General features: G+C 34.4%; 1 protein-coding gene across 1 annotated transcript in view; it reads right to left on the bottom strand.

The window, feature by feature from the left end:
• Window positions 1-23,604, bottom strand: part of LOC119193833 (myotubularin-related protein 13-like) — a 50,226-nt gene that overhangs the window by 15,988 nt on the left and 10,634 nt on the right. The window contains exons 2-3 of the mRNA XM_037447590.1: window positions 14,688-14,773; window positions 14,214-14,369 (exon numbers count right to left, since the gene is read on the bottom strand). Of these exons, the coding sequence (XP_037303487.1) occupies window positions 14,214-14,369; window positions 14,688-14,773 (242 nt within the window). The remainder of the gene's footprint in view (window positions 1-14,213; window positions 14,370-14,687; window positions 14,774-23,604) is intronic.

Raw genomic sequence — 23,604 nt, 5'->3', positions numbered from 1 at the left:
TAATATTACGTTTTTTGTAAATTTTCAATGGAATTGTGTTTTCGCGGGGCGTATTAATTCTTTATCAATAACACGCTATTCTTATTCCTGATAAGAAATAAACTTATCATAATGTGGGATATGAACTACACCTGGGACCGATGAATATTTAGAATAAAACCAAATTGAAGTAACAGCATACATTTATATGATTCTACTGATATATTTCTTTTTTCACAAATAGGAAGCTACATTACTCCGTAGTGTCACAGGCTACTTTTTATCTTCTTGCTGCGGGCGACGCCGCAAGCAATTATTCATATACATTTACAATATACACGCATGTCAAAATTGTGCACTCATACAAAAACGTAACAAACGTAATTAGTTGAAGGCCGCCGCAAGATTAGCGATGCCAATGGCATACCAAACTAATTGTACAAAAAATTCATACCATTGTCGTCTTCATGTTATGAGATAATCAGTTTAAACTGTGCTACAAGTACGAAGTTTGTTTCGTTAATAATCGGTTGAGCATTCGAACAAAAAATGAGAAATATAATGTTTCCAGACTGGCCTGCATTTACAGACAATTCACTTTGAGTTTTTTTTTACATAATTCAGTTTATGTCAGGAGAGAAATGTATGCGTCAGTGGCGTAGTTGTATTACGGTACGACTGCCGTGTTGAGGTCTCGGGTTCGATCTACGGGTCGGGCAAATTTAAATTGGGTTTTTCTACCGAGTATCAACCCAGACTTTGGAATTTGTGTCTGTTTCCATAATGGGAGGGAATATGCACGGCGAAAAGTGGGTGCACCAGTAGCGCTTCTACATACCCTTTCGAAAATAAAGGGCGTGTGTATACATATACTCAAAACTTACGCAGGAGTCTCAATGCAGGAAATATAACTTCAGACATCTTTATCAGCTAACAAAACAATTGTCAATGATTCATCATCATCATCATCATCAGCCTCAGGATATCCACTGCTGAACATGGGCCTCCCCCAAAGTTTTCCAGATACACCTATTGGAGGAGGCCCGCATCCAGCGACCTACAGCGACTTGATGTCAATGATTATCACCTATTAAATCAGAAAGTAAAACTTTATTTTTTTATAACGTGATGTTTTATGTTACATCTGGAAGATCTGAAAATTCCATGTACTAGACACGAAGTAACAATAAATCTAAATCGCAGGAAGCAATAACAATGTTCTGCGTACACGTCCATACAAGTCCCAATCTGGTTTATGTATTGTTACTAATTGCCGAGATTTTCTTCAGATATCAATATCAGCATCGTTTCTTCATTAAATTGAAACTTCTTGATTTGAATATTTTATACAATTCATGTTAAGATTATTTCTATAATAAATATACGTATGTATACGAAATTCGATTTAGTTTTTTTTCGTACTGCAACGGACGGATTAAACATCAGATTTTTTCATCATAATTGATCCTACGAGAATTTTTGAAAATATTCGACATAAAGTAATATGCACACGCACAATTCCGTATTAATTACTTCACAACAGAAACTTCAGATTAGGCCATATTAGACTAATTTAAACGTCGTGACACAATTAACAGCACACTGGGACATCCAAACCCCTACAGCATCCCACAGATCCGTCATCACGTGTGCACCCATATCCGGTGCACGTGTTATATTCACGAGCTTTACGGGCGGCAGTAAACATCGACGCAGATGCTGAAGCGTAGGGGGTCAACGCACTTGCCCATTCATCTTTTGTCTAGCAAGTACGGGATAGTATCCTTTTTTAAAAAGCCTTCATACTTGTGCTATAGTATTAAGATAACATAATTTAAACAAATCCAATTATTTAAACCTTGCGAACAATAGGGTACCAACTTGATAAAGGAGAATGCCCATTTTTGTATGAAAGTTGGGCTACGCTTGCGTCTGTACAAAACCTTCACTAAATTATAGGGAATATATCCTAAATCTTATACAAATTGAAAACAATTGGATATTCGATGGGAGTTTGGATTAATCAGAATTTTTATAGCTCAGTTATTTTGAGGTTAAGTATGAACTGCAATAATGTACGGTAGAAAGTACCTACGTGCCTAATTAAGTACTTACTTGTTATTGCTATAAGCAATTATTGGACGGTCTTTTCACCTAGCTTTAATTGCCCTCATAAGAAACTAATAGATACTAACAAACCTGATAAGACGTAACTCCAATAAAACTTCTAAGATAGTATGCATATGTTACCTGATCTTTTGTGTATATGATTTTCTGACTTAACTTATTCTATTACATGGATTACCTAATCTTTATTTCCACCTGCCATTATCTCACTCCAATATGGCGTCAACACATATTGTAGAATAGATTCAGCTTAGTTTTTATGACCAGCCGTATGCCTGACACCAATCCTCTTTGGAGGATTCCAATCCCAGGCAACTCATGTTAGAAACACCAAGATAAAATGATGGTTGGCCTGGAAATCGAACCCAGGAACTCACTTCACAGCCTGATTAGGCTAATAGTTAGTTATCATAGGGAAAGGAAAATTAAACGAGAAATACGAAATCTGATGCATATTTTTATATAGATGTATATGTTTAATAGAGGTTTTGGCATCCCAAAATAAAAAAAAGAATTTGATATAGCTGCAGCACGTTTATATATGTATACTGCTGAAGTGAGTGAATAACTTCTTGCAGCGCTGGTCGGGTCATGTCATGTTGTTGTCTGTGAACCTCTCTATTAGCTGATCTCCAGCAGGCAGCAAAAACTCATTCCAGCCTTGAAACCTAAAATATAATGTAGAAGTTGAGTAAACATGTTCAGATTATTATTAAACTGTTTTTTTTTTTAACTTTGGGAAGATTTTTTCGACATTGTGGGTATGTTAATAATAATCTACATAACTTACAAACTGGACAGCTCGTCCAAGAAATATACTTATCGTTGCTGTGGCGCCGCAGAGGTGCAGTTAATACACCGCCGGGATATGCCGTCTCGATTAACTGTCCTGGGTCTAGGCTCTAGACGACATTGCGTTCCTAACTAAAAGCCTTCCGTCTCAAAGTTCGAAACACACACTATACACGTTGTTTTTAACAGAGGATTTCTCGACTCCACATTAAATACATAAGAGAAACGCTCCGACCTCGAGTAAGATAAAATATAAAAATATTTTAATGATTTAACATTCAAACAAATCTGTAGTGTCAAAATGACATTAATTTCAGTTGCCAGTATAATAAAAATCTGTACCCATATATTCATTAATTAAAAATAAAGTCCTGACATGTTGACTTTAATATTTTTGTCAATGCAAGTACAAGTCGCCATTTGTTTGTTTTTGGAACGATTAAATATTTTCTCTTTTTTTACCAGCTATTTGGAGTTTGGTCATAATTATTAAGTAAAATATATATTATTTTATAATATTATTTTATAACAATATATTTGAGAGGAATAATATATTTGATACATATATTATAGATTCAAGTGCGGGCACATTTATTGCACATATATATTTACTTTTTTATTCCATTTAAAAAGGGAATTTGTTATGAATTGGTATCAATTCGCCATATTGGCAGCAAATTATCCGGTGTTTCATTTGCAACAATTAAACAACTTTTTTCATATCTTTTAAACCCCCATTCGCTTATGAGTGAAATAAATACAGATGAAGTAATAATTAGTATGATGATTTTTCGTGGACATTTGGTTTAGACGCATGACTGACGCAAAGATAGCCTGGTTTTGGGCATTGTCCTTTCAGGAAAATTTTAACTGATAGTATATAATTTTAAATACCTCATACCTTTGTTCGAAATTCAAATAAGTCAATTACTTTATACAATAAAGGTTATTAAATGGGTTTTTATGACATTAATTGTTAAAATTTTCCTTTCCATGTATATGGTAAAGGCATTCAATTCCTAAGCAACTACGAGATAGAACTTTGCTTTCTGTACTCTAGTATTATACGCATTTAATTTCTTATAAATGACGACCTTCAGTGTCAGATTTTAACCCCAAGCAAGAGGACAAGGGTTTCAAATAAATGTTGTTAGGAATTGTCGAATTTAATCATATACATATCAATATAACATCGTAATTGGTGACTTACGAAATTATTTATTGTAATGTCCATTTTGGAAATCTCTAAGAGAAGTTTACGAATACACACACACAATTAAATAATAGAATAGTTGGGTACGTTACCACCCAGAATATGGGACACTTCAAGTGTGCAGTAGCAAGCCAGAATAAAAATGGGGCCAGTCGCGAGATGCCTCTCCGGTCATCATAATACTTGGCTTGCACTCTCCTATTAAACAAATAATAGCCAGTGTTGCGTGATATATAACTTACTATAACATTCAAGTATTAAACATCATAATCAATGTATTATACATTCCATAGCTTGCTTGAGTTTGTTTGAATATTTGCTAAAAATCAACGCAGAAACTCTTAAATGGATTAAAATGGAATTTGGTTGACAGATAGGTCAAGTATAACATATAGGCTATATTTTTTCCTCGAGTATACAATTCAGTGGGACTATGATACCAGCCAATACGCTTCAAGCGTGCGAAGCAGACAAACACCTATCCTACTAATATTATAAATGCGAAAGTTTGTGAGGATGGATGTATGGATATATGTATGTTTGTTCACCTTTCACGAAAAAACTACTGAACGGATTAGTTTCCGTTCAGTAGGTTTTTGTATACTTCAGGATAACACATAGGATACAATTTATAATGATTTTGTGTAATTTGATCATATTATAACGACACATATCAAGTAAGTTGGAAAAAAAAATCCGAAAACTCCTTCACGCGGGCGAAGCCGCGAGCAATAGCTAGTTAGATTATATGTATACCCACAAATGTAATTGAATACCCTATTTGCTAAACATACACTGCCTCGTTCAACAATCCACGACGCCGCTACCAACGTTTCCCACACATGTATATTTAATTGGACGGCATCCCATGAAGTCCCTTTTTATACAACGGGAACGATCCACCATTCAGGAATAACGCCGTCTTTTGATAGCAACTCGCTCGGGAAACGGTTTATCAGATGGGAATTAAACCCGTTTAAATCTAATGCTGAAACTTCGTGAAGTTCTGCTGTATATGAGACAAACAATAAACATTAAAATTAAACTATTTTCGCCTTTTATCGCGATTTTAATACTTTACTTTTCTGTCGACGTTTCGAAGACTGCAGCCTTCATGGTCACGCGGGGAACTGAATCCAAAAAATAGTTTTATTTTAATGTCTAACATTCACGTAAACATAAGAAATCATAATACGAAGAATAGAGTTGAATTCTATAAAATTAATAACTATTTCATACTTTGTAAGGTTTATATTTCTTTAAAAATCGTATGTTATGTATGTATTACATAAAACACATATATTTTATGGCCAGCTTTGTAGGACGAACAAAAAAGGAAACTACTCATTTCTACATTTTACAGCGGACTTAACAATTTCCCCCAAAAGTTATTATAAATTCGACTTTTCTAATTAGCATAATTTATGAGGAAAAAATCAACATCCCGCGAGACTGGATTATGTTCCCGGCGTTTGTTATTTTAATTTGAAATATGTAGAACGCATCTGCAAAGTTTCGTCACAACCGGCTCTGCAGTTTAACTCATTTGGGACAAGCGTGTATATCTCATTTTGTTTGTGCATTTACATTTAAAAAACGAGTCGAAGATTAGTGTCTAAACGTTAGTTATACTATTATATATGTAGGCTTGGACAGTATGAACCTGTGAGGTTCTAAATATGTAACCCACAGTTTCTGGAGGCCGATGACAGGAATTTTCTACCGGAGTATTTATATGATGGTCTTTTGTTTATTATTTGTAGAAACGAAATCCCTTTCAGTTTATATAATGCTAAATATAGTCTCTCAATTCTTAGTACAGTTTATAGCCATGCTGATTTTTTGAAATTTATATCATGGGTGATGTTAATACAGTTTATACGACAGTCATACCAGTAACCATTAGCAGCCTACTGATCATCTCATTATTCAGTTGTTAATTTATCGGCGCATGTATGTTCAAGTCATCATCAACCAACATGCAATTCACATAAATTTCAACCAGCCGTCATGCCTAATGTTGTGGTGAAAACGCGCAACAACGCGAAACAAGAGTGATGACGTCACACGCGCGGTACATTCGCTCCGTGCGCCACATGCGGATACACGCACCACTCACCCTCCGTCAGGGTTGTCAATGCGAGAAACTTCAAAAACTTTACTAAGATACTGTCAATTAACCACTGATTTGATAATGAAAATGAATAGCGACAAAGTAAGTAATATACGGATCTACAAAAAAATATAAATCAACAATTCATACACATACTTTTAGTCAATTTCTTTACTAGCTGCAATAAATGGGCACAAATTGAATGACCCAATTCTTTAAAATTGTATAAAGTATTCAAGTTGAAACCGTAAGCCATCAACAAATATATCGACAAGTTGACAACCCTATCAACAGTCGATTTGCATGACTGTCTTAGCAACGGGTCGTTTCAGTAGTCTGCTTTTTATTATAACCTCACTGATGTGGGTTATAAAAAATGATTATGTTAAGAAAGTGACATTAGTACTAGACGTCTACTTACATCCTCAAACGTTTACAAATAAGAGAACGGCACGCTAAATAAAAAGAATATCCTAGTGGGGCAAATAACCTAGTAAATAACACTTCCTTTACCTTATCGTTAGTTATTTAGGACCAAAACCGATCTCAACCTCAACTATTGGAAACATACTCCAAGGCTGCGAAACTAGATAAGATCTAAATGGCCCTAGATAAACGTGAGGTATTCCATGCCACGCATTGAGCATATGCCGAGGGTTCCTACAATCAGATAAAAAACGAGCACCCTTCGAGGAAACGAGCACAATAGTGGCACATGAACCGTATCTTTTAACATATTTACTTACATCATGATGATAGGGAGATTCTTTCTATGAAAATGTCATTGCTGCTTTTACGATGTAAGTAAAGAAAATATTTATATTATTTTTTTTCTCACCGTAGCAGAACATAACTTAAACTCTGAAGCGGATTGATATATTTCGATGGCTCCTAAGTAAACTATCGTATCTGGAAAGATTACGACATTCATATTTTAACGTTCCGCTATGCAGTTACTGTTTACCACCAATCCCATTTAATTCAAAAGTTAATAAGCGAAAAAACACTTCATTAACAATCATTTACAAACTTTTAATGGGTTTTGTTAGTAAACAGTATCGACATAACGAAAGTGTAAAAATGGGAATATCGCCATTCGTTCAGATACGATAGTTTACTTAGGAGCCATCGTGTGCATACTTCGCCAATCTCATACGGAATGCGTGTTCGCGTCGGTATAAAATGCGGGTCCAGACGACTCCAGTTCATTTTAATCGAAATATTTTTATTAATTTAAGTTCCTATCAAGGAAGCCATTCCAGAATCACATTATTCAGAGCCCAACGCTACCCATATTATGAAGTACGACTATACAGCGTAATATAGAGTAGCATTCTTTGGGAACTAATTACTTTGCCGTTGGCATTTTAAAAAGTCTAATCTAGCTCACTTTGCTTTGCAGCTGTGTTAATTTACAGGGACGCTTTGAGAACGTACAAACTAGATTAGGTAGGAGAGAGGGAAAACCCATTCCGGGAAAAAAGCCATGGGACGGACACGGTGTAATTAACCGTTTTTTTTTTAAATATAACTTTGGTGCAGTAACTTAATACCTAACTAAAAAAGTATATTGTTTCGTTACTTTAGTTCATACCTGACAATGGCTTGGTATTCTTATAGATAAGTAGGGAAGTATGAATGAATTCCTTTGTGTATTATATTATTATGATCAGTACTGCGCACTTCCATGCCATTGTTATAATACATAAAATGATTATTACATCTTTCGTATAATAATTCCGTTTCTTTACTGTGATAATAATAATTAAAACTTTGTATATCATAGAAATGTAAGTAAATATTTCCCATAATTTTTTTTTTAGTATTTTTATTTTTTTCTGATTCACACAAAATGCAGAGATATAATACTGTTTAAGCGACTTCAAAATTAACAAACACCTTACCTAAAAACATCAACATCCAAACACCCCTCTAAACCTGTTATTTTTTTCTAATTTCCTCACAAATACACAGCAACCACCCCTCGCATGGCACCTGCCTGTGATTACTCGCTTCCGCCCCCAGCGCGCATAGCATATGCATGCAACATGACCGGTAATGCATATCGTTTGTGGCGGGCATCAGGTCTCGGTGTTGTGAAATACGCATAAATTGTGCGGTAAACCAGGAGATACGCCGACATACTAGTAAAGTTTCTAACGTAACTTCTGTTTCAGTGTTTTGAGAAATAGCTGTAACTATACCATCACTTACGGCTTACTTGTTTGCCGTTATTGTTATAGCTTTACCGACGTCTCTTAGAGCTAATTATTTGCTTAGGAATTGTATACCTAAAATATAACACCAGAAGCATCGTATAAGTACGTTCTACATCGAAATTAATGGGTATTGGAACGGCCGTGCGAGGTTATATTAGTTGGCCTGGAGAAATTTGATAATGTGTTAAGGCATCTTTCTTTTGCGGTCTTCATTTTTTTGCTGTCCTATTAAATTATGTTCTCTATTTATATATCTTTACTTATAAACTTGTTTTTGCGTTAAGAGGTGGTTAAACATTGCTTAAATAGCTGACAAAATTAAACATCGCCAGAGATTACGTTTGAGAGTAGACTAGTCAAGACGTAACTAAGCATAGCTTTGCGAAATTTTTATAAGACTGATACACGGCCGTTCTAAGCTCAAAAGCGGTGTCTAAAAAAAAACACAATATTGATTTTTATGTCGTCATATAGCTTAAAGAAATACCCATCCAATGAACTTACCTAAATAACGCTATCTTGTCTAGAACTTGTTAAAAAAAACTTAAGAGTTTCTCTATCTCAGTTTTACATACAAAACTATAAAACTATATGTACAAAACTTTAATCATCTCGAAGTAAGGTTTCCCTGACATACCGCTTTTGCGCTTAGCACGATAGTACAGTGAACAATAAAACTTCCATGTTTGACAAAATATTGTATGAATCACGATAACAGTGTAATGATTGTGAACGGTCGACGTGGCCCGGCGGTGGCGAGTATTTATAGGGCATTAACGACGTCCACAGGCGGGAGGGTCCTGGGAACGCCGCGGGAAACATGCGTGAGATACCGCTGACGTATGACGCATCTCGCCTCGTAAAGACAATAAAAAATGATAACGTGCACGCTTATATAAGATAAGGTTTGTTTTAAAACTTTGTTAAAAATAATCTCTGTAACTATCAGAATGATTATAAAAATGCTTTGATTAAAGGAAACCTTCACTATCTATGTTTACAATTATATAAAGCTGAAGAGAGTGTTTGTTTGAACGCGTTAATCTCAGATACGGCTAAACCGATTTTGCTTTTTTTTACTAGTAGGCAACTACATCACTCGTAAGTCCTTAAGGCTACTTTTATCTTGTGAAAATATTTATTCCGGAAAAACTTTTTCACGCAGCCGCAAGTAAAAGCTATTGTAAGATATCTGTGCAAAATCTTTATCCTAAAGATATTAGCTCGAAGACATCCTATGCATGAACCTACGCAATCTAACTAATCTGAAGTACAGTAAATTAGATTTGGAATGACACATAAAAAAACTTAAATATGTTCCTTCTACTAAACAGAATAGAAACTTTAATTCCGGCAACTAAAAACGAACACAGAATTTAATTAGTACAATAGGGATTCAAATTTTAACAATTTTTTTCTCTGACCCAATTGTATTCAAGTGTAGACGAGTCTGCTATTCCACTTTTCCAATATTTTTTAATATTATTATTAATTTGGTTTGCTTTGTACTAATTAGTATCATAAAGTTTCCGTAAAGGAGATGATGATTGCGACAAATGAGTCAGTCAGTCAGGCTTTATTTTATTGATGGTTTTACATTGCATTGTGCCGAACATATTTATTTTGTTAATATCCATGAGCTAGGATAAGTAAGCAATTAATTTTAAAGAAAACATGTAAATAACAAGACAATTTCACAATCCACCAGGAAATGTAAAAATGTTTGTATACAAATACATACTTGAGTGATGTCGTTCACGTTCCAGCGAATTGCGTGACGTTTTTATATCATTATTATTCACGTAGATTTTCCATATGCATTTTAAACTTTATTTACATGTATAATAAAGGATATATTCGCAATAGTGATTTTAGCATAGTATTAATTAATATTCCGTTTACCTTAATTATACTACTTAATAAGTACATACTGTTTATCTATAAGTGGTCATATACGAAACTATTATTATACACTTATCACGTTCTATGCATAGTACTTTTTAATTTCAAGCTTATTTACATTAGCCATAAAAGCCATTATAAACTGACCATAACGCAGGTATAACCAATGGATTTTTAAATTTAGAATTGCATTTAAATTTCACTTGAAAACAGTGATCGCAACAATGCGTGTACCATTTTCAACCCTATTTACATAAAAATAGAGGTCGTGTTGAAACTTTATTGTAAATAATACAGATATATAGAACTAATGACGTAAGTTTTTTAGGATTCGTGCACCACAATTTTAGCACGAAACGTGACATGGACAAAGTTGATCATTACTGACAGTGTTATTATAAAAATGAGCTAATACAACAAAATCGCGTATGTACTATAAATTATTTTGTGTTTCACATTTCATATTCCTCTTAGTTGCTAGATTCGAGCAAGTAGTCTTTGTGATACAACGATATGTGCTTTTTATATGTCTCGCTTAAATCCGAATACAGAAGTGAATTCGACTTCAGAATTTAGGTAAATGTATTCAAATCTGCCGATTTGTTTCAAATATCGACTCCAATAACTTCCCATATAACTACCTATTACTAACAATACGATTAAATGTTTATAGTCAAGATTACGTGACAGTAGTTTCAAAAATCGAATTAATTATTATAACGGGTGAAGTTAGAATTGTTTAAAACGTTATTTTTATACATCGTGTAACGGGTTAAGTTAGTTTTGTTCGAAAAGTTTTTTTCTTTCAATATCCTTGTTACCATGCACTAATTATACCTTCTCTATAAAGCCAACAATAGCTAATAAAAAAACCGTATTGTTATTACTAAGTGCAATCGCACATCACGTTAAACACTTGAAACTATCTGAGAGGCGACCTTGCGCTACATTCGCTCTTATAACACGGTGATTCCGCTAACTCGTTCATATCTCGTATAAAACACAAGTGTTTTTGTTTGTATTTTTTATTGAGTGTTAGGTAATTTAAAATTCCAGTGGAATAAAGATTTTATATCGACGTAAAAAGTTATAAGGATTATAAAAATCATGCTGGTCACCAATGTATTTGATAGAAAATCACTTTTAATAAAACTATAATTGAGACGTGTTTTGAAAAATTTCATTCACAAAAAAAAAAGAAATTATAAAAACCAAACAAAAATTGCATCCAAAACACGAGACAAATCTATTCAACTGTAGCCAGCGCTGTACACAACTACAACGCCTTTACAAGAGATTGGACAACACACAAGCACAAAGGCACACAGGTAAAAGTGTATCATAATTCATAACCAGCGGGGAGGTTAACCGCAACGGCTGAAACCCGACCCGAGCCGACCAGTCCAGTCATTGAGCGACACGACTTACTGCCGATAATACATCGCCACTACGGCAATTTGTCTTTAACCGTTTTTAATAATGTACCAACGGGTAATCAATCATTAGTATGAATGACACATTTTAAATTGGCTAGATGTTAAATAAAAACATTGGTGAATTCACATACTGCTAGTATTGAACACAGGATAAACACATTTATCTCTTAGCCGAATTTAGAGGCCAATCTCAACGGAGATCAACCACGTACGTAAGAGATATAGTGTACGAGTGTGCCCGCAATACACGGGTGCACACTCTGTTCCTTCACTCTCTTAGTCGGACGAGAGGGCAAACCGACATGATCGGAGAGAGACCAGGCGCTAGACCATTGTCTTTACGTGCTATTCATAGCAAGGGTATCACACTGCCAACTTTCTGACTTCAAGCTGCGACTGAGTAATTTTATTGGAAAAAGCCAGTCACAATTATTTTTTTGACCCGACCCCAGATTCGAACCCAGGACCTCAGCGTGCTAGTCGTATTCATACCGGGTACGCATGACAATAAACGCATAGTAATCGGCAAATAGAATTCCATACGTGGCATTATATTATTTGTTTAATGGCAACAAGCTTAGGCTGTGAAGCAGTAAGGATCTGGATATGTTCCAGTGTTTAGTCTTGGGATTGGCTACATCGACAAATAAATTATTCTTGGCGATAGAATCGACCTTTATTATGTTTTAGATCATAAACCCATCGAACCGTGAGTGCACTAGATGCCTAGACCTCCTTCCGCGATAGAGCATGACCGGTATGTTATGTTTATGATTAGACATATCAGCAGTCAACAAGCTATTCAATTAGTCAAGTATGTATACGGGGCGCAAACCATACTTTCATCTCTGGGATTAGTTGATTTTGCAGTTGTATAGATTGTACATCGCACTCGGACGACCTCTTGCATTCGATTGTATTGAAACCAATTTTGCTTAAAATTTTGCATTATATTGTTCCAAATCGTTAGTTATTTTATAATAACATATTATGTACCAGCATCTAAGAATTCGAAAATCATAATACCAACATCATGTGCGAGTTTACGTTACCGATGTATTGAATAAATCGCAACCATCAACAGCAAAAGTGTCAAACGTGCTGTTCCCATGTGCCAATATTACTGCGTTCTTCCTCTAGTAATATGAAACTCGTCCTCATATAGAGATAATAACAGTAAACCTACTGTATGGAGGCAATATGTCTGTTTCCATGCCTCCCAGCGCCCTATTTGGCCCGCTTTCTTTGTATTCACTATACGTACTTGTTTTATGGTGGGTTTCCTGCTTTTGTTTCGACGCATACGATCCTATAACGTTAACTTTACTATAATAATAGGTCAGCTATAAATTAACACTAACATATGGAATTCATGATTCACCATATATTCACGTATTTTATTATTACTTCAATTTATTAGGCTTTTATAAGTCTGTTTACCTTTCGTATTGCATACAAATAATGTAACTCATGTAAATTTTTTTGTCACGGCTCAGGTATCAACTAATCCTTCTTATGATAAGTTCAGTACAGTAAATACAATATTAACCACAGAAAAATATCGTAGACCGTCGTTAGAAATAAGCCAGGATGCACATTCGAGTAATGGAATTAAAAATCTCACGCAGTTTCTACCTAAGATATGAGATATATCAGTTTGCGTTCAGCACTATAGTGTAACCGTTGCAAGATTTTATATAGCAACAGGACGTACCAACGCCCTTGACATCGCCAAGTGCGCGTCCTTAGTTATCCCTTATCAAACGGAAGCTGCAAGCGACGGCGCTTTGTCCGATGATAATAACAATGGGAGGAAATCAATTTCTGATTCCAGTTTCCATTTAACAATGTCAGAATTAATTATATGAAAATGTATTAACTGCATACATAAATAAAGCATAATAAACTTATTACCCTAGACTTCGTTCTAATATTAATTCCGGTAATGAAATTAGTTTAAAACAGACCGATAGTCCGCACTGCGACATACGAGTATAAATACGAAGCGCTTGATAAATTAATGAAAGCTTCACAATGCTACGTATTAAATATTTAAATGGCGCAAGAACTGAATATCGAAGAGCGGTAGATACTTGGAGAACTGCAAATTAATAATATCTGTATAATATTGCAAATTGGTAGCGTGCCCCATAATTCCTATGAAAAAAGGTACCGTTAAGTTGCCTTTATCTGATCTAGACTTACGGTCGTGTCAACCAAGATATTTTACTTATGCATATATCTTCTCATCACATCTGGGTACAACCATATGCTTTTGAGGGTACAGGCAAACTAACATCCTATAAAACTCATTAAAATACCATAGAAGATCTTAATAATACTTCATGTGATAATTTAGGCGCTATATTAACTATTTTCTAAAAACTTTATTTAATCATACCACTACCGCAGTAAGTAGCATCAGTACCCACCTCGTCCGCTGGCTTGGTGGGTGTGATGGCAACGGTTTCGTTGAAGCAGAGACATGCGCAGTAGTGCCGGTTCGCGTCCACGTCGGTCAGCACCGACACGTAGAAGCGCGGCTCCGACCGCTCCGTGGACAGGGCCCATCCTTGCGGTTGGCAGAACTGAGACAGAACGAAACATGAGTGGTTCTAGATAAGGCGAATGTTTGTATGTATCATTGTTAAGAATTGTTCTGTAAGATGATTAAATCAATATCCGTCAATGACATCCAATTCTCGGTTGATACATGCTGTAAATTTTAGACGGTGAAAGCATGAAGCACTGCTTGACATCATATACAAATCCGTTTCACTGCATTGAACTTTACATACTAAGATGACATTAGAATTAAACTTTAACGATCTTATAGCTTTATATCTAACATGCTTTGAACACTTTCATTAAATTACTTAAACTATACAGAAAACACTTAAACTTACCCATCCTATGCCCTCGTGGAATGGTACGTCGTCCCAGTTTGTCTCGGGGAATCGTTGGAGCACAACGCCGCTGTTCAGGCCGCCTCCTGCACCAAACAATCAACCTTTGTAATATCCTTTACTTTATACTGTGCCTAAAATGTAACATCATAAATATCTACTTGGACATTATCATTCTTGAGCAAGATTTTATTGTTATTGAACTTTCTTTCGATGTAGGAACGGATTAAATTCCTGCTATAGCGGTGGGGGCAAATTTTAATGAAGTTGAAATTTCTTGCATTACTCAGGCATTGTTTTATCAATCCCTCTAGCATTCTGGTGGCTATCATGGTGACCACTTACCATCCCTTAACTATTGTAACAAAAATCATCCACCTCACGAACCTCAAGGTCCTCGCATCAATAGTACGGGAAGCAAACGTATAAATACAAATACACATTACAATAATCAATGAACGTATAATTAAACAACCGGTTGGTATAACCGTTAGTACAAGGCTGTCGAGAACTGGATGTATAACGAACCATGTTAGTTTTTAGTTTGATAATAAATAAATAAATAAATAAATAAATGTTTATTTTGATTTCGTATTGTAATAAGACAACATCGATATGCAAAAACTACTTTGATCAATGATGAACTTCTTTTAAACTTCGACCATGATAGCGATAAACATAACGTTGTGTATTCAGCAGCCTTGGTAACAGAAATGTACCTAAACAATTATTTATCACATCATGGGACGGAACACATTTGGTGAAAAGTGGGTGTCGTGGTTGCGCCTCTGCGTACCCCCTTCGGAGATAATGATGGTGATGTGTGTGTGTAATTTTTTATTGCACTTTATAAATGCTCAGGATATTCTCCTGGCTTCGCCCACGTGAAAATATTTTTCCGGCATAAAAGGTAGCCTATAGCACTCAGGAGTAATGTAAGATATAAGTGAAAAAAAAAACAAAATCGGTTTAGTAGTTGCTGAGATTAGCGTGTTCAAACAAACAAACTCGAAAGCTTTATATATTAGCATAGATGTATTTGACTGGGAGAGAATGCCAATGGCATAAAGCCTTAGATACACTTTGTGTACAAAGTGTATTAAATAAATATATCTAGTCTCTAACTAATGAATAATTACATCTCTACAACATAATAAGCAATTTTAACATTGGAGAGGAAATAACTAACCCTAATATATATTTGAAAAGTGTCCATCCGTCTTAAATTAAATAATTAATTCGTGCCAATTAAAATATTCTAACGAATTAAACAGTCTCTCACTTTGAAAACTACAAAACCTTTTGATTAAAACCGTTACAAATAATTCCAGATATTGCTTGAACAATTTTACAAAGGACCACAGTTGAATAACCGAAATTTCTCTTTTTCCCTGTTTCTAATTCCTTTGAGGCCGAGAAATTTCTCTTTTTTTTTTAGAAATTATTGTCTTTTCAAATTGAACTCTTGGTAATTTTGAGGGTGATATGCCTTCTTACAGAAGTACCAATGCCCTCAGATTTCACCTTTAGCATCTTATTAAATCATCTTCAAATCCTGGTTGAACTAGTACACCTAATCAGTGACAAAAAGAAATTTTTAATGAATAAATCATTATTGGAGTAAAAGTATGCTAAAAACGGAATAAAATGGCATCTAATCGAAAAACCCACATCGATTGAAACGAGTTATTTTTTGCTACAAACCGCCCGAGGACGGGGAAAGTTTTGCGATGGATAAGATAACACAATTTGTTATAATCGAATACCTGGCAACGGCACAAATTGACAACACTTTGATAATAAGGTCAGCCTTATCGCCGATATGATAATATACTAATAAGATATTCCAGAACCATGATAGTAATAAGTACGCGAATCAACTCATTAAATTAAAATGCTATCAATCAATTTATTACACACTACATTAATTATCGCTTTATGTCTCATTTACTGCCATTTTCAATGACGATTTTAATCGCTTTTTTCGATCTATCTCAAAAATAGGTCAACCAGAACAAAGTTTTTTTGACATGCTCATAAATGAGGTATTTTCATTGGTTCATTCTCGGTATCGGATTGAAGATTGAAAATGAGATCACTTTTTGAAAACTTTTTGAAGACGATTAGCGAATAAATATGACCGTGAATTATGATTAACGAATACACCCGAATAAGCTGTTTAAACATTCGTGTTCGTGCCTATTCGCCTGTATTCGGGAAGATCTAAATTAAGAGTTATAGTTAAAACAAAAAAATCATGGTATTAATGGCTTTTTAAGTATTTTTAGTTGCCGTTTACTATCTCAATGTCCACGCCATAAAACCAACCAGAAGAAAACTTACAGTAGGTGGCGAATGGCGATGTGTTATATGTTTCAAGCAGTATATATTTGTGTTTGTATGTTAATAGGGTGCTATTACCCCTTGTTGTGTATCCACTGTATTGTGAAAAGTACATTATACCATAGCACTAACAAGTAGGCCATGAAGGGTTGATGTCGGGAACTAATCGACCATAATATTAATATAATACTTTACTAGAATTAACTAGAATAAAATCTAAACGTGTATGTATCAAAAGCATTATACATATTCAAATTATGTTTGAAAAATTAACAAAGTAACCACTCTAAAATATGGTACTTATTAACACAAAATTACTAAAAAACAAAACGTGCATACTATAGTGTATGTACTAAAACCATGGTAATAAAGAACTATAAATTAATTTAAAATAGCCATGTAAGACACAGATGGATAACACCTTACGCTGAAACAATATTTGTTTAACCAAACTGTAGTTAAACACTAAAATCATTTCTGTTACTAAATTCAGTAAGGATTATATTCCCGTGATACCAGGAATATCTATTAAACGTTTATCTATTCTCGGTACGACGAAACGATAGTGTTTATAGAATGCTGTACAATTAAATTGTCTGTTTATTTATTTGTTTACTATTTACCTAACGCTTACGTTACTACGTTACAATAAATAAACAATAACTCGAACCACATGTATAATTCAGAATCTGGTGATTCTATATCTGCCATTATCAACCGCTGTGTTCCGATTTGAAGAACATTGTTACCAGTCTTAATACCTGGACATTATAATACTTAAAATCTCATGTCTCATGATAACTGCAATGCAAACTATGGTGTCATAATTTTAATCTTTGTAATTCGAGACTATATAAAGTACTTGATATTCGTACTGGCTATTGGAAGACTTTACAGTGAATACATCATAGCGACATATTCATTCCCAAATATTGTAGCATAAAAAAATCTTAATTTCATGAGTATCGGAAACTATGGATATTATCTCGACAAAAGGTTCGTTAGTAGTTGCCAAAGGGTCTCTACTCCAAACAAATTCTTATTTCTAGGTAACCTAGAAATATTGAGGCTAGTAAATTACTACCAAAACCACAAGTTACACAGTTCACATGAAACCAAACTCGCTTTAAAATTCATCCTGAACGTTCGAAGACGGCAATTAATTATAACAGCGCGGCTCGTATAAAGGCACCCGCGAACAATGTTCCTTCAGAGATCTGATAAACTATTCATCGGTCATAAACCCCGGTATTGCCGAACGCGAGTCGTTGTTCCAAACTAATTTATTATTCTATCCGCAAATACTCTTCAAATATAACCTCCGTTTACTTAAAATAGTTTCGGTGTTGTGGTGAGATTCGATAATGTGATTTTCGGTAATGTGGCTGAGAATTTAAAAGGCCGTGAATAATTTTAATTATCTCTTTGTATTATGTGGGGTGAGAAACGGTTCCCTGGGGTAGTTACAGTGTGAAAGGTTAATAATATTTGGTAGGGTATAAAATTAAACTATAAATAATAAAATGGATTTATCTTGGAGACACTAATTGTGGTTTGGAAGGTTTGCACGGCCTACGTAACGTGTCAACGTTTTGTCAGCAGAAGTAAAATCACAATACACAAACAGACGGCTTTATTCTCTGTCAACATTTTACCAAACAAATATCCGGATCGTAATATGTCATATAAGAGCGATGTCTACGATTCTAAAAACTCGTACTTTTTATTTCCTAACTGTGAAAATGAGGTCGTAAAAATCAATCGCAAATACATAAAAAAATAACAATAAAAATTAATGATTTCTTATATTTACGCGAATGTTAGACATTGAAATTAAACTAATTTTTCGGATTCTATCGCGGTTTTTTGTTTTTTATTTTTCTCCCGACGTTTCGAAGACTTTGCAGCCTTCATGGTCACGGGGGGGTCAGCCCCCCCGTGACCATGAAGGCTGCAAAGTAAAATTAATATAAAAATTAACTGCAAATAAAAATTAATTTTTTATACGAATGAACTTACAACATAATAGTGCTATAAATCGCTATTTCAAGTATTTTTATACAAAATAATTTTACAACGTTTAACAGCCTTAAAACACGGTCCTTTTTCAAACAAAAGTAGCAGACAATTTAGTCAAATTATAAAAAAAATTATTAATAACTTCAACTACTACGATGATATCACTTGAGCTAAATATAGATAGATGCAAAAAGAGAATACGTAATTCCGTGCGTAGATTGCGGACGTTCTCTACAAGTACTAGACCAGCCTGAAGAGCCTTGACCTAAGCGCCTCCCGTGAACCTAGAGACAGATTAGAATAGATTCTGCTAGATTAGTTTATGGAACTGGGCCTATTATTTCATCGTGTCATTGGATTACTGGCAGCGTGCGTGGTCTAAAATCGGAGTCATGAGTTGTTTTAATATACAAATCTGATAGACTGTCATCTTATCTATGGAGAGATGTAGAAGAAAATTTAAAAGGCAAAATCTCGTTACCCTTTTTTATGCTGCTTATTCTTTTGAAAATAGATACGGATGTCATAGATATCACAAAAATATTACTAATATTACAAATACTATACTCATAATAAATCTGTAGAGAGGTCAATTCTGTACATGAAATATATTTCCAAAATAACTATCAGGTGTGATTAGGGATCGATACTGATGCCAAAAATGCAATTAGTAAATTTTTGTCTGTCTGTCTGTCTGTTAACCGTTATAGAAACAAAAACTACTCGACGGATTTTAACGAAACTTGGTACAATTATTTTTATACTCCTGAGCTGGTTATAGTATACTTTTCATCACGCTACAACTAATAGGAGCAGAGCAGTGAAGGGAAATGTTGGGAAAACGAGAGAAGTTACTCCATTTTTTAAGCTTCCGTCGCGTGTGCAAGCTTAATGGTTAAAAGTTCCTTCGATTTCACCAGGATCCCATCATCAGACCCTGACCGGACAATCAGACCACCTGCATACCACCATACATTAAAAAAACATCCCAACAAATTGAGCACCTCCTCCATTTTTGAAGTCCGAAATCCACGCGGGCGAAGCTGCGGGCGGAAGCTAGTATTATAAATATAAAAGTTTGTAGAAACAAGTTCAGTGACATTTTTCTAGAAAAATCTTTCTAATATATATTTTGCTTTACTTGTTATAAGAAGTTACAATGTAACAATAAAATAGACTCAGTCACATTTCTAATGGCACGCAAGTCATTGCGTTGGAGTGACTAAATTCCTTACTTCCTCTTACCTACGTGCTTCACGGAACGCAAGCAATCCCGGTGAACTAACAACTGTTTTAGCATTAGAAACTGTATTGTCTGCGTGGAATCTTAAATGAGAAGGAACATTCCATCTACCACAATGTCCAAATCTTCAATTAACAAAATCACCGAGTGCTTCCATTAGGTAACAAACAGATTAGTAGCTTAACATTCTCTCCCACAAAGTATAGTAAAGATTTCTATAAAAATATCCAACTAATGGAACAACATCCTCATATTATACATAAAATCCCTTAAGGTGGTAGCTCAAGGTCCATTTTCATACATTTTGTTTCGGCTTTAATCTGGGTAACTAAACAAGTATTGGCAAGTAAAGAATTTAAATTCACGTCTAGTTAGTGATTAGTTCTCGCAGATGAAAGAAAAATGTAAAAATAATTAATAATCATGGATATTTCTGCCTTGAAAATTTCGTCATATTAAATTTTAAAGGCCGAAATATCCATGATTATTAATTATTTTTACGTTTTTCTTTCAACTGCGAGAACTAATCACTAACTAGACGTGAATTTAAATTCTTTACTTGCCAATACTTGTTTAGTTACCCAGATTAAAGCCGAAACAAAATGTATGAAAATGGACCTTGAGCTACCACCTTAAATATAAACAGATACTCGAGATTATCAGTTTTACTTATAAAAAATTCGCAAAGCTATGCTTAGTTACGTCTTAACAAGTCTACTCTTAAACTTCTAATCATCGGCGATGTTCCATTTTGACAGTTATCAAGCAATGCACACCTCTTAACACTAAAACAAGTTTATAAGCAAAATTTTTGGTGATCGGTGGCAAAGCAATTGATTAAAACATAAGACGATTTTATAAGTAAGACTGAATATCATTAAGTATAAACCTACATGTATAATATTAAAATCAACAGGATATACAAGTGAGGTAACAAAAAGAAAGAGTTTTTGACAAAACGACCCACCAAACCGACGTTAGAAAGTCAGCGATCGTGGCTGTTTTGCTCGTCGACAATCGTCATTTACACAAGTTACCCACGCGAGACGGACTGACGGGCGAACAAGAAAAAAAACAACACCTAGCATGTATGAACTTGATCATGAGTGAGTTTTGTAAATAAAACAGACGTTTTGTTAGAAACTAGTCTCTGCACACTTTTGTTTTTAGACTATGGTTTCGCACTCTTAATAAAATAATGACCTATTCCAATTTTTTTTAAGTTGCTATAAAAATTTAACTTATTAAAGATAGGTCAATAGTGAAACCTATAGAGTAAAAAAGGAACAAAAACAGTCGCAAACAAAAATTAGTTTGACGATTCCCACAAATTAACAATTTTGGAATAGGTCAATGTTTTATTAAGAATGCGGTTTGTTCTTGGGATAAAGGCCTGTAACGGGATTAAATGTCACCAACACCAATCAAGGATAATGTATTTTCCTATTATTTTAATGACGTCGTTACAGGAATTGATAAGAACTGTTCAGCTGAACATTTAGATTTATTTAATACAACTGCTTAACGTCTTAAGCGCCATTTGAGTGACGTCTATTTTTAAATCGGTACTACTTAGGTCGGTGATTTTTTAAAAATACATGGTAAGTATAATATTTATTAATGGATTGAAAACTTAAAATTGCACCAATAACATAAAATTTATCAATTTTAAGAATTGAATTCCTTAGATAAACTGACCATCGCCATGTAAATGTTTTTTACCAATTAAAATTACAAAGTAAAATAAAATAAAAAAGACGCAGAGGTAGCAAACAATTTCTATTATAACAAATTTTATCTAGCTATGTAACTCCAACAATTTACATTAACATACATGAAAAGGGTTCGTTAATCAACCATTCCATAAAGTTTAATTACAACTAAGTACAGACGGTGATGGTATTCATTAAATTTCGTCGTGTAATACGCACGACCCGGAGGATGTTTTGGGTCGCGTATGCAACATTAAGTGGACCGTTATTAATATTTATGTTGTTTAGCGGTTGTGACACTTGTTACATTAGTTCAGAAGTGTCTCGTCGGTGACCTGACAAAGATCTTTGGAAACTTCGTAGAATAGCTTAAGTTAAAATCGTCGTATTAAGCAGTACAATACAACTGTAGCCACTAAAAAAACTACCAAACCATAATTAAAATTTATATCTTTATTTTGGTTATTATTTGTAGTTATAAGTCTGAACATATCTATCAAGCCAGTTTACTCAAACATGTCTTCATAAAAAGAAACTTCGTTAGGTATACCAAGGATTTTAGCTGAATATAGGATACCTAAAAATATTTTTTTAAACACAGCGGACGTAAAATGTTGCTATAAACTAATTCAGCAAATGGTTGACCACCACTGGCATAGCGCATTATAGACGAACAGTCTATAGTCCATACAATAGATATAGGCTATTTATTCATCTATACAAGTATACACCATGCAAATGACATGTTTGACACACCAGTATTGTCTGCGTGACGTGTTGTCACTTGGTATTCTCGCAAGTAAACACTGGGTCACCGTTTCAATGTGTATTGTGAAAAATACTGAAAAGGTAGGGTGTGTCAAATTATTAAGCCCTTTCACGCTAGCTAGCTACACTTGCTACCAAAAATGGTACTTAGTAACTTGGTAACTTGCTAACTTGCTACTAAAAGTTGTATTTAGATATAAAAAATATACAGCTTTATCGTGATAAGTGGTATTTCACATCGAAGAAACAAAGCCAAAACAGATTAAAGTTCATAATATATCCAGTAAAATAAATGTTATCGTATTGCGAAATATATCATGTTCAGGAACAACATCAGCGTGAACACTCCGACTCTAAATCAAAGGAAAGGTTATTGTGTTTGCTGTTACTTAATCAGTCGTAATTAGAGCTTATCTTGGAATTTGCATTAAATCTTAATCCGCCACCAACATTGGTCATTTTTGTTTACATAAGACACTCATTAGTCAAGTTCTAACTAACTAACTTACATTGATATCTTCATTTGGTGATAAACACGCCCTTATAACATCTTGGGGAGGCATGTTGACTCGAGGAACTTTGGTTCCATTAATTGCGCTCCTACCTACTTCTTCGGGAATGAGGAAGTGAATTCTGTGTTTCCTTAACTATATTTTTTAATCTCAAATTCAATTTCTTCACATTGTTTTTATTTTAAAATAACCGGCAAACATTTCATTGATCATAAACACTCACAATACTAAAATAATCACGGATGTATTGTCACCATTAAGGAAAGAAATAAAATTAGGTGAGACCACGGAATGTTCGAGCCGCCGGCAATCCCTTACCA

This window comes from Manduca sexta, chromosome 7 (assembly GCF_014839805.1).
Source record: "Manduca sexta isolate Smith_Timp_Sample1 chromosome 7, JHU_Msex_v1.0, whole genome shotgun sequence".
NCBI lineage: Eukaryota > Metazoa > Arthropoda > Insecta > Lepidoptera > Sphingidae > Manduca > Manduca sexta.
This window is presented reverse-complemented; position numbering and strand designations above follow the sequence as displayed.